Consider the following 14,145-nt stretch of genomic DNA (forward strand, 5'->3'; position numbering starts at 1 on the left):
CGAATTAGTTATTCTATTAAATTAAGATTATTGGTTGTTACAGGTTGAGATAACTGAATTTAAAAAAAAAATATTTTTGTTGTTGTTTGCGTTTATTTTAGATGCTTTCTGGACTATAGTTTGTTTAAAACTATTAGGCGAATGATTATTTATGTTTTTTAAGTCAAGGTTTATATTACGTTAAGGTTGAGTGGATCAGGTCGGGAATATCAATTAGGGCATGCGTATTGTTGCTGCACCTGTAACAGTTCAACATTGGTATTGATGGTTTGGTGTTAGGGAACACAAAAAACATCGTATTCTACGTTATTTCAGGTTCATCAGCTCGACATTTTGGCTGTTTTTAACCTGTGACATACGGCTATGCATCTGTTATCGATTACGACAACAAAAATAATGACAAGCTCTGGGTAATATGGTCCTTTATAAAGTAAAAGACATGTTAAAAAAATTGAAGTAAAAGATTTGAAATCAACCGATTAAAAATACTTTGATCTGCGGAAGTAATAGACCAGATAATAATGCCGGTAATATGCTTGCCATCTGTAACAGGTTTTAGGACCTAAGGTTAAACACCGAGAACCTAAAATCTTTTTCAGTTTTTAACTTAATATAACTAACCGAAACTACTATTCCAAAGATTCATAGGCCGTGCTCCACCACTATATTTACTAGTCTTAGTCTACACTAAATTTTGATTTTGGTACTCACTTTAAACAGAATCTAAGTGTGACAGGCTGTCACAGCAACTCTGATTAATTGTATTCTTAAAATGTATGTCGAAATCCTACTTTCTAATTTGATATTGTAAACACAGAAAAGATTTACGATAAATAAATTAGTAATTCTGGCGATAGCCGACTGTTTCGCACTTCTTTCTTATAATTGATTATGTGCTTAAAATAAAACGCATAACCGTCGTTTGCTTGCAAAACTTTTGTCTCTAATTCAATCCTAACGAGTGTACTTATTCAAGTCATACAATCAATTTAATTTGATTGAAGGTAAATCCATAAAATGGAATGGGAAACAAAAGAAAATAATTTTATGAATTCGACGACAGAAATTAATGAAATTTAATTCAAAAAGGTATCAAACGGTCTTATTGTTTTCTGATATTGTTGAAAACTATTGCGGGTTGCGTGTGTGGCAACATTACTGTTTATTTACAATTGTTTTCCCTTTTCAAAATTATCAATTGGATTACAAAAAAGTAAACCAACGGTGTATGAGAACGATATTTTGGACAAATTTTTGTAAACTGTTCATGGAGGCTCAAAGTTTCAATTCCAGGTGGTAGTCGCGAGTATTCAATGCAGTTGAGTTTATAGTTGTTTTTCGAAGAGAGAACCACCATAGACGTATTGACACGGAAACATTTAATAATATAACCTCGTCGTAATTGTTTTCAAATCAAATGCGGTACAAAATCATTTAATTGGCTGAGTGTTTTGTTGCAGTACGAGTGCCGCACGTTACGTTGCTACACACGTGCAAGTCCAATAAATTTTGAATGGATAAAGTTAGAAACATTTTTTTTTAAATTGTATTGCGTAATGTTGTTTGTCATCTTCTCTTTTTGTTGGATAAAATACAGATTCTTCCTTTGTCCCTACCATCCTACCATCCTAGTATTTCCGTGACTCACCATTTATTCTAATCTATTCCGCATAAATTCGACCATTTCTTTAACAAATTAAAAAAAAAATGAAATATTTTGCAAACTCATCAATCATTTCGCGAGGCCACAAATTAATAACCCATTTACCCGCGTTCTCGATTTAAGAAAAAAAAAATCTTCCAAACCAATGTTAAGATTAAACCAACACCATTCTAACCTTTGACATGCCACACACGATGATCTTTCCTTTAACCAGTATTTAATTATCATCATCCCATAAAAATGTCACTCTACAATTAATTCTGACACTAATTTACTTTAAATTGTAATTTATTGTTTGTGATAACAGATATAGCAATTTTGAGTGAAGGAATCATAACAATTTTCGTTGGTAATGTTCGTACGTTTAAATTTAAAATAATTTTTTTTTCTCGATTTTGATATAAAGCGGTAATTTAACCCAGCATCTTGCTAAGCATATTACGATATAAACACTATATGGACAAACAAATGAGTATTATGGCATTCGATTCGGTGTTCAAATTTATATTTCATGTATCGTAAAGACTTACTCGTATTCGTAATACGACCATGACCTACATATATATTCGGTTCAATTCATTTAATCATACCTTATACAATCTCTACGTTGTGACATCACTCCGCTGCCACAGCTCCGAGAACATTCACTCCACGGATGCCATGCGCCCCAAATAACTTGCTTCCGTCTGGACTTCATGGGTCTGTCTTTTTTCGGCTTGTCTTGTTTGGTGCCATTCAGTGTGGGCGGAATCACTAATGTTGTATCCACCGAATTAATTGCAGGCGACGTTAGTTCGAATGGGGTCGTTATGGGATAATTTGTAGTGTATTCGGATGCATCCGATATTGCTGATTGAGCTATCGTCGAGTTCTGTGTAAAACTATCCGCCAAGGAATCATTGCCTATGATGACTTCATTTTGTTGGGCGCGAAATTTTTTGTGTTTTTTCAGAAAATTCGTGCTGGATATTGATGAATTTAGTTTTAGATTGGATAGAAGTTTATTAAAATAATATAATTTTTGTGTGTTGTTGTTGTGCGCTCCGTCCTGAGCCTTCATCATTGCTCGTCTCTCCAGCCATGCTTTGTGTAACTGCAAGAAATAGAGATTGATTTGGGTTCAATTACGATAAAACAAATGTACAGATAGATGAGGGCCTGTTACAGACAGCTGGTTCAGCTGTTAACGACAATAAGAACAAAGTTAAAACAACTAATCCAGTTTTATCACGTTTTATATAGAAAAAATGTGTAAGAACTAAGGAAGTACTAGATTTCGTAGATACAATTATTGAAAAGGGTGTGAACCTTGGAAAAGGCTTTGACCAAAAGAAGTAATAGATTTGAAAATTTTATCTGTGACACTATTCCGCTTCTAAAGGTTAAATTTCATTTTAAAGAATAATTAAATGAAGCGATTGAGGACATGCAAAGTGATGACGACATCACAGCATTGATTTCATATTTGCATTTATACAAAAACATATAGATGCAAATTTTCTCATCTTTTTTCAGTAACTATTTGAAAGGTATATCCTGTTCTCAGAGTCATTTCGTTTCAAGTTCGGGTGATATATGAGTACATCGTCATCTTAAATGTCAATGCGAAAGCATTCAAATGAACCGCATCAATAACACATTTCACATACATCATTTTACATTCTTATCTATGAGTGAAAAAAAAATCGTTTCTAATTGTGTTTTTTTCGTAAAGTTTCTGTGCATTATTATTGGATAATACATGAGATGAATACTGATCGAAATTTTGCTGGAATTTTTTTTTCTCTATTTTGGATTTGTTTTTATTATTTGGTCTATATTTCATCATGCGTAATTACAAACGAATGCAACCATATTTTATGAAGATAGCGAGTTATATGCACATTATATCCATCTGTATGGATAAAAGGTTGCTACATTACACAAATGGTGGTCTTTATCTTTGTCTGTTGAATAGCTATAGAAGTAGGAAAGAAAAAGCGTAATCACTTTTAAAATCACATAATAAGATAGAGGTATAAGAAATTATTCAAATAAAGTTTTTTTTCCTTATAAATTTATAATTTATTTGTCTAACACTCGTAGATATAAAAATGGGTCTGCGTTTATACCATTTATAACGAAAAAAAAGAACAATAATGTGAATACAACGTTCTTTTAATTTTTTATTCAAATATTTACTCTTTTCCGAATCGTAAATGGTTATCCAAGAATATTAAACCTCCTTCACATGCAGTAGTTGTACCGAAAACAAATTTGACTTTGTGTTTTTTGTGTGTAGTATGTCCCATTCACACTTAACAAGATCTACAAACATGTTAGTTTCCCATTTTCTTTTTATTTCGATAGATCCTCTCTTCAAGATATTGCATTCTCTGTAATTGCAGCGGTAGAGAAGATAAAATTTTAAGATCTGCCTGCATATTTTAGAAGTAAATGTTACGCTTTTTGTTAGACATCTTTCTGTCGTGCAGAAGGACCCGTATAAAAATGACATCCTATTTCAATAAGTTACAACAAATTGGAATGATATTCGTTGGTTTTCTAAAATGTTAGAATACTTTGCTGATAATTAAATTCCCGTAAATGTGATGGAACACAGTAAAAAAATGATTAAGAAACGGCTAAGCATTTGTTATCGACAGGAACAACAAAAGTAAACGATGACTTACGACTAATTTGGTATTATAGTAAAATGAATGCTAAAGCAAATGAAGTACAAGAATTTGTGTGTAACATCGAAACATTAATTAAGTAATAGACAATCATATCGCGATACGCTTGCGCTTAACAGTGGGAACTTCAGCATCAAATAAAGAGGAAATCGGAAATATGTTCATTTAAAACAATAGTAGGAAGAGAAAGTCGTAGAGTCATCGTTTTCACTAATATTTCTACATTTTACAAAAAGCCTTTTCGTAGAAACCATATCGTTAGATCTAAATGTTGAATCTCACCAAACGCTTCATTTACTTTAATAATAATCATTGAGTAAGCCTCAATAAGATCAATAAAATGAGGAAATTTTTAGAGAGCGCAGGGTGCCGTCCAAGACCTTGGACATGTGCCAGTAGTCGGACACTTATTGTTGTTTCATAAAAAAGTGTATCAATGAAAGAACAATAGGTGCCCGACTACTGGTATATGTCCGGACAATGATGTACTATGACTGTACTAATTTTATTGACTTGACGACTTCTGTGTCTGTGAACTTCTGCTGCGCTACCTAAAATCCAATCAACTTAAAAATCCAACTATTGATTTTCTGTGGTCTTCGTAAAACGTAAACGTTTGCGTTCCTACATCGCCTCTCCGACTATTTCAAAAAATTTTAAGAATATTTCGCTTCTATACGAACTAAGTCAACATTTCTCATTACACCTTTTTACGACTACCCACACTATTTTTTTCCTCTTATTTTTTCGCAATAATTCAACAATTTTAACTGCCATTTTCACACATATTTAAATTTAATTATAATCATTATTGACTTAATAAAATAGAATTACATTAATATTAATAGCAAACTAAAAACATACACCTAAAACACAACAACAATAATCAAATACTTATCGCTCTGTTTGAACTAAGAGTTCGTTCTAGTCGATAAGGTCTGAACAATACCGAAAAAATAACAAAGTCTAAAGTATTCTAATGTGGCATGCTTAATAAAGTTCCACATATTTTATCGTGAAAAGAACATGTTTTGTGAAGAGTTTTGAAAATTGTAAATTTTTTTCATGATAAATGATGTCATTGAAGGTATGGTGAATAGTTTGCTCATATTTTAATTGGAGTGGCAGACTCAGTCTTTGGATGATGATGACATAGAAAGTCATGCAGTCTTTTCACTCGTTTATCATTTAGAAACACTCTAATTTTACCAAACACTTACTTTTATACGATCGCGTATTGCATATTCTGAACGTACAACGATGACTTGAATCAGGATGATGCCAAAAAGCCTGCAACAACAGAAATAGGATTAGAATGCGTTAAAGTTTGTGAGTTCTTATTACTATGTAGACTCACTGGTAAGCAATGTACCGGATACAATTTCGAATTTAATCTTTAAAATTGAAACTATTCAACGTATTACGAGGGGAATGAAACTGATGTCTAAGTGAAGTTATTAAAAGGTATAACAAGCTGATTAATCTAATAAAGAATGTCAAATATTCAATTTTAAAATCCATTCAAATACCAATCAAAAAGCGATATGAATTTAAAAATTATTTAGTTCATGTTATATATATGCAGAGAGTCTATGTGATCTGCGAGAAAGAAAGAAAACTCTTTCCCTTCTAAATTCAATTTTTTTTTAAATAATTAAAATTGATTTAAATTATGAGTTTTAAATGAGTTATTCAATGTCTCCATGTGGAATAAAGCGCATTTATCGTATAAAACTCATAATTTAAATCAATTCAACGATTTGATGTTAAGTAGTGGACCTTAAGTTACACTTAGAAGGTAGAAGTAATTTCTCTTTTTTATCAGTATGATTGTAGAAAGTAGAGGATAAAGAAGGGAATGGAGAAAAAATTACATTTTTTTTGGGGTGAGTGAAAGGTTTTCTTAGGCAGAAATTAAACAAAAAATCAATGCTCGAGACTATTAAATTCTAAAGCATTTGTTATCGTAAACGACGATAAAAACAAGCCGTAGGATAGCACTTTCTTACATAGCAACATGTTTTTTAAAATTTATGAAGGACAAGACGTACCACAGTATTAATACGATCCTTCAAACGAAATAATAGCTTCAATTATTGTTAGGACGATACGTTTGTCAATTTTGAAAAGATCTATTAAGTATACTACTAAGTACACTGAGGAAAGTCCGTACGTCCCGTCCTTATTTTTAATTTTCAACGTTTTCGACATACTTTAAGAAAAGGGACGATAAAATAAAATGAATTGCATATGGTCTCATTTTTTTATTTTCTCGGAGGGTTAGATCCTTGTAAATTTCCTTGACAAAGTATTTTCAAAAACAACAATCATCTGAGGATTTTCTTGGACTTTCCTATCGTTTATCAAGGACTTTCAGAGGATTTTTGACTGATTCTGGATGGAATTTCAAGTTAGATTTTCAATTTAAAAAAATCAATTTTTAACCTGTTACAGACGGCAAGCATATGACCACTATTACTATCGGGTCTATTACTTCCATCGATCAAAGTATTTTTAAGCTGATGATTTCAAATCGTGTACTTCAGTTTTATTAACATGCACTTTACCATATAAAGGACCATATTACCCAGTGTTTGTCATTATTTTTCTCGTCGTTATCGATAACAGATGAATAGCCGTATGAGACAGATTTATTATTTTATTCTCTTTGATTCTCTTGAGAATCTTCTATGAATTTAAGGATTTTCTTCCATGAATTTTGAAGAATTTTCTTTTGACTGACAAAAGATTTTCTATAATTTTTTCCATACATTTGCGGTAAAAACGAAAAATTTTGTAGTATCCTCTCCCCAGGGACTATTTCGAGAAAACGGTTTCCAAAAAATTTCTCTAATTTTCTTACAATTTTCTTCAATTTTTCAAAATTTCCTGGAAATTCTTTTTAAAAAAATTACAAAAATAGTCCCTGGTTTATTTTTCTCTCTTGCTTTTACTCATGATATCCACCACAGGGTTCAACAAGTAATTCTAGTACTTCAACTAGTATCATTTCTAAAAAAAATGATTGTACTTATGAATAAATGTCCATAAAATATGGCTATGTCTATTGTCTATGTCTATAAATAATAAAATGGCGAAAGGTTAAGTCTTGAAAATTCCTTGGTATTTTTAGTGAAACATTAACAATGTTGCTGCCAGTAAATAATAAATTCCTTGAACTAGTTCAGCGAAGCCGAAAAACGTTTTCATTATTCGGAAACGGTTTAAATTGAATAAAATTGGTTATGAAATCGCAACATCATTCGCAAATTATTATTTTTCCTTGTGCATTCAGTGAACCAATTAATTGAACGAATAAAATCCAATAATTAATTTTAGTGTTCTGTTGCTTTTTCTTCTATAAATTAATTAAATATTAGAACGTATCATTTATCTTCTGCTGTGGTGATGTACACCATCAGAAAACGAAACCAGAAAAAAAGCAACGAAATAACTCACATACAGCACGTGGGTTAATTTTTTCGAATAAGAAACCATAAAATTAATTTAAGCTTTTATTAATTATCGTACACATTCATCATTATACTGGAGATATCACATATAAATTTAATTCAAAGTTATAAATAAATGGAAACATAAAAGAAATATTTTGATGATTATGCGGTGTTTATGACTTTATTTTGTTTTATGCAACCCAGAGAGATCATCAAATGTGTATGTGCTTTACAACATTCGACAATCGCTGAGAAAATCCGATCCTACAAACCGAATGTTCTCATAGAAATTGATCTTTGGGCATTATATTGGATCGACATGATTTGTCACTTTCCTATATACTTTTATCTTTACGACCTTATTCAATAATTCTAAATAATACCATTTTATTAGAGAGCTCATTTTTTTCTGTGGTTGGTTGAAATGATCCGAAAGATATTATATCCAAATTCCAAATGCAAATGATATGAATTTAAAAACGGAAATTTCGTAACATTAAAAATTCACAAATTTTTCGATATGAAATTTGTTGTTCATAAAATTCATAAAATGTTTTTAATACTTTCAAAATACAACATAAAACGCATAGTAAGAACTCTCTGTATAATCCGAATTTATTAATACTCGAACAATATTATCAATTCTTAAAATTGGTACATCTTTTGGGAACACTTACATGCTCATTGCTCATATATATATGGTTGTAAATTGAATCGAACGGATTTTTTTTTCTTCATTACTTTCATTGCGTAATGCTGTAATAATTGATAAAGTTCTACGATAAGAGAGTCTAGTAAGTACACATGGAAGTGTTATGATTAAAATAAATTTTAGCTGACCCTGATGAACGAGCTTGTATCAAAATGAAGAATCGAAAGAAAACTCGCGGCTATAAGCGAAACAGATGAATACAACGACAGAGACATAGGGATTGCTGATGGGAATCAGAGTGATAAGATGTAGGAAAGGCTAATCATCTGCTATCGAAAACAACGACAAGAACAAGCGATAATCTCTGACTACTATTCATTTATATAGCGAAATTTATGATAAAAGCATTGAAGTGATAGATTTCGTATGAAATATTTTCTGGTAGACCACTTACTATTCAACGAAGTATCATCGATTTACGTGTTACAGTCATGTAAATATTGCTTTGCTCACACTCGTCAAAATAAAGTCCATCTAAAGTTTAAATTGACTATTGTATCGAGGAGGTTTGAACATGATGTGTGTCGTCCAGTGAAAAAAAGAGGTCTATCCTGGGGTGGTGTATATTAAAAGTATCGTTGCAAATTAACAGTTGCTGTTGTCGAGTAATTTTAAAAATCTCAATAACTGAAGTGAAATTGCTCAAAATCAAAAATCTCTATTCGATTTACCAAGAATAATTTGTATAAATGCATCTAACTTCATGACTGTTGCATATCTTATTTAATTAATATTTTTTGAAGAAGGCGCAAGTAATCCACTTTTTATGCATGCGAAAATCCTGGTAAATCGTAAAACCGCTCTTCACCTTTTGCATACGTAAGAGAAAGAAACAATGTTATATTCGAATAAAAACGAGTGTCATGAAGATGTTACATTCATCTTTATTTGAATTCCTTTCGGGTGAACATACATGAAATTCTTTATTTCCTTTTTCGCTCTTATTTTTTCTGATAAGCAGTAAACATTATGTCAAAATTAAATTAATTTGTATATCATCGCATGTCATGCAGGTGAAGGAGATAAAATTAAAATTTGACTGATTCGTTGAAATACGTGAGAGTACAAAACGGCGCGTAAATTAAGTCATCTAGAAAACGAGCCATCAGAACAGTCGGAGCGTTTGCTGCGACTGAGCCCCGTACAAACCCGTATATCTATTGCGTACGTGACCCTATTGCGTCTGTCACCCTACTTTGACCGTAAACCTATTGCGCCGGTTAATGTAGTTAAAGTAAAATTATTATGGAATGTGTACATCTTAGAAATTGCGCATAGCGCAATTACGAAGCCCCGTACGACGTTCCTTTCAAATGAAACAAAAATTTCAAATAGCCCTAAAATTTTAATTTATTGAGTATAAATACACATAGGGCCCTAGTACCGGCCTTAGTCCGAGGACCCAAATTTATTTTTATTTTCAACTACATTCTATTCGGCCTTCGATTACCTTCTAAATTAAACAAAAATTAAGACAAACGGATGAAATTTACGCGAGTTGTATGTAAAATACACATAGGGCCCTAGTACCAGCCTTAGTCCGAGGACCCAAATTTTTTTTTTTTTCAACTACATTCTATTCGGCCTTTGATTACCCTCCAAATGAAACAAACAATACGAAAAACGGATGAAATTTGCTCGAGTTCTATGTAAAATACACATAGGGCCCTAGTAGCGGCCTTAGTCCGAGGATCCAAATTTATTTTTTTTCAACAACATTTTATTCGGCCTTTGATTACCTTCCAAATGAAACAAAAATTACGAAAAACGGATGAAATTTGCTCGAGTTATATGTAAAATACGCATAGGGCCCTAGTAGCGGCCTTAGTCCGAGGACCCAAATTTAATTTTTTTTTCAACAACATTCTATTCGGCCTTTGATTACCTTCCAAATGACACAAAAATTACGAAAAACGAATGAAATTTACTTGAGTTCAATGTAAAATACACATAGGGCTCTAGTAGTGGCCTTAGTCCAAGGACCCAAATTTAATTTTTTTTTCAACAACATTCTATTCGGCTTTTGATTACCTTCCAAATGACACAAAAATTACGAAAAACGAATGAAATTTACTTGAGTTCTATGTAAAATACACATAGGGCCCTAGTAGCTTTTCACTTCTAAGGCCCTAACTCACGGTCCACTCACCCGATTTTAAAAAACTTTTTTTTCCTGGATTGGTATTGACAATACCTATCATTTGCCGTGTCATTTACATTTACATCGTTTATTTTGCCATAAATATCACCAAAAGACCTTAAATCACTTAGGTGGCCCTAACTCACGAAGGGCCGACCCGAATATGCCCATCTTCGAACTTAGCCTCACTATTTTGACTATCTTTCAGGGAAAAAAAAATTTTTGAAATCGGATTTGATTTACTCAAGATATCGACGTGACGGACAGACGGACAGACGGACAGACGGACAGACGGACAGACGGACAGACGGACAGACGGACAGACGGACAGACGGACAGACGGACAGACGGCCCAAATTTTTATTGCGGATTCGTCATCTATGAACATAGGCAAACACTTTGCCCTTACCGTCTGCTTCGAATTCCATCAATTACACACGGCATCGTAATCCTATAAGCCCCTTCGTACTTCGTACGGGGCTAAAAAAGAAAAGATTCGAAAAGAGTAGGTAATATATATTATGCACGTGTTGCCAAGATTGATATTTTGACGTGCAGGACATTATTGCCCTAGCCGAAGGCGTGGGCCATAATGCCTACACGTCAAAATAACAGTCTGGCAATAGGTGCATATCATATTTTATCTGTCGAGAACAGATATATCGAGATAAACAAAAACTCCCTAGAGGGATAAGCTCAAGATTATCGTTCTAGACAGATAATATAAAATAATCAGACAAAGTTCATGGATGTGTGCTTAAAAATAAAAAATCCAGATAATTTGGAATTGGATTAGACGATATGGAGAAATCTAGCATTTCTTACTTATAAATTTTGTGGCTTTATTGACCGGGTCTATTCGACCCTAGTAGCTTCCATTAACAATGAACCTGATCAACCTGCAAAACGTATTTAAAAAAAATGAAGTAAAAGATTCGAAATCAATCTTTTGAATTAAACTAGATAGAGGTAGACTCTATGTAATTAAATGAAGTACTAGATCCAACGGTAAAACCAAGAAGGCATCGCAATACGCGAGCGATGCGTGAAAAAAACTTGTTGCCTCGGAAATTAGTGTAGCAGATACACATCCATTTGAAATTCTTTATTGAAGACTCAAATCTTGATGGTTTCAATGTTTTATTACCAAATTTTATATGGAATAGATTGCAATACTTTTTCTTAAATTAAATTTGATTGAATCGGGATGTAGGTGGAATCTATTTAAACGATCTGTGACATAATAGATCACAGTGAGTTCAATTGTAGAAAGCATTTATGTAAAGTGTATTGTCAAACTTTCCAGAAAAGAAAACTTTTACAATGAAGCACGGCAGAGTAAAAGTAACCCAGGCAGGAGCGCTTGTTTGACTAGGGACTTGAATAATCTAGTAGCCCTATGTTTTTTGCGAATTAAATTTTTCAACTTATGTCAGTGTTCATTTGAGTTCATTTTCATACAGTGCATTAGGTCCCTCATTTGACGTTTCAATAATGAACCGCTCCTGCCAGGTTTACTTTTACTCTGCCGTGAATGAAGTCTTATTCAAATTGTTGTCCATTTCAATGTTAGTGTGCAAAGTATTTGTTGTGTTATATCTGATAAATCGAGGTACATCGTTCTTCACAAATGTATACCCTTTGTAAACACAAAATGCTACAATCAATGTGATAAGAATAACGTTCACATTTTTCATTAGATCCAAATCCGGATGCACTAATATGTTCTTGTTTAACTGTTCAGACTGCAGAGTTGCCATGTCTTTAACTAATTTTTCTAATTTCAATGCACAGTCAATTATCCTACGATTACTCTGAGCAATCTCAAACTTTAACTCGTTAATTTCTTGCATTTGAATGCGATTACTAATTTGTTGTTTTTCCAATGTAATGTTGTTGAGTTGAACGATTTGCATCCATATTTGATCGGTTATACCAGACGAAACATTATTGTATTTCGTTAGTTCAATTTTCAATATTTTTGCATCAATCATGAGAATTTCATTGTTCGTTTTGTAATTTTGTTGTTCGATCGCACTGATGTCTTCTGATAATTGTTTTACTTGTCGGATGATTGCATTCGTTGCGTTGTTATTTGTCGTCAGACTTGTAATCCATGAACAACATCATAGTATTGATACACCCAATGCCGTTGAGATTTTGCTTATTGGTCACTTTGCTTCCATTATTAACCGTTGTCGAAATGTTGTCGCTGTTCAACTGTCTAATTACCTGCCCCAGAAAAGTACAATTGAAATTATTATCTCCGATACCGATGGTATGCAAGCCGGAAAATGTTTTTCTGAGTTCGATGTACGAGAATTCGGTAATATTGTTTCCATCAATGTACAAGTATTGTAGGTCTCTTGCTGCAAGCAGTACCTCCATGTCAAAATTTCCCATTTGATTATACGAAATATCCAGGAATCGTAAATCTGTTTGATGGGAGAAAGCACCGTACTCCAATGTACCAATGTTTGCAGATTTTAAATGTAATTCAGTCAGCAGTGTTAGAGCTGCAAAGGAGCTCTGATTCAATTTTCCCAAATTGTTGTCGTTCAAATACAGCTTGGTCAATGGTCAATTGACTGAGCGAACTAACACAACCCAACTTAGACAGAGAATTGTTTGTGAGGCTAACCAGTCTCAATTGACTACCTTCCTCATCACAGATCACATCTTCAATAATATTTTGATTAGCCCACAATTCTTTCACGCTGTTTGTCACGAAAATTTGTTTTAATCTGTTGCTGTTAACATAAAGCACTTCCGCATTGCAGTTCACGGCGTCCAGAGTGGTAAAGTTATTGTGCGATAGATCAAAAAATTGTGGGACAAATTGGTGATCGAATAATTGTCCATCTATTGTACTGATATCGTTATGAGCCAGATTCAAGTAATTTAATTTAAAATTGTTGACAAAGAATCGTTCATATAGGTGCACGATGTGATTGAAGGACATGTCTAAATGGAATAAACTGCCAAGTGGTGCAAACACAATCGGAGTAACGTTATTGATGTTGTTGTTCGATAGATCCAAAAATTGTAATTTGTCCAAATTGAAAAATGCAGCGTCGTCAATTTCAGATACGACGCCATGACTCACATTTAGGTGTGTCAGTGAAGCTAGTGCACCGAACAATTTTTTCGACAATCTAGAATATGATCCGACAGAAATGTTCAATGTTCCTAAATTGCTCAGTGAATGAGTAAATGAATGTCTTGTAATGTCGGCCAATCCACATCCAACGCAGCTCAGGTAGTTCAGATTTATGTAGTTAGATGAAATTGGCAGAATATCATCCATTGATGAATCTATTATCGTCAATCTATCAATGGTCGCGAACTGATGATTAGAACCAGTTTTGTATTGATTTGCGAGAACAATATTATTTATGTCTTTCGCTGTAACATTGACAATGGTACAATCACTTCCAATATTGCTAACACACGAAAATGTTGTTTGGCCGTTGTTGTTTCGCCTGACACCAAAGTCACCA

The 14,145-nt window shown here is 33.0% G+C and overlaps 1 protein-coding gene across 2 annotated transcripts in view; it reads right to left on the reverse strand.

The window, feature by feature from the left end:
* LOC119066370 (thrombospondin type-1 domain-containing protein 4) overlaps positions 1-14,145 on the reverse strand; it is a 41,473-nt gene that overhangs the window by 19,274 nt on the left and 8,054 nt on the right. For both annotated transcript variants that reach the window (XM_037168795.1, XM_037168794.1), the window contains exons 3-4: positions 5,559-5,628; positions 2,254-2,756 (exon numbers count right to left, since the gene is read on the reverse strand). In XM_037168795.1, the coding sequence (XP_037024690.1) occupies positions 2,254-2,756; positions 5,559-5,628 (573 nt within the window). The remainder of the gene's footprint in view (positions 1-2,253; positions 2,757-5,558; positions 5,629-14,145) is intronic.

This window comes from Bradysia coprophila, chromosome IV (genome assembly GCF_014529535.1).
Source record: "Bradysia coprophila strain Holo2 chromosome IV, BU_Bcop_v1, whole genome shotgun sequence".
Taxonomy (NCBI): Eukaryota; Metazoa; Arthropoda; class Insecta; order Diptera; family Sciaridae; genus Bradysia; species Bradysia coprophila.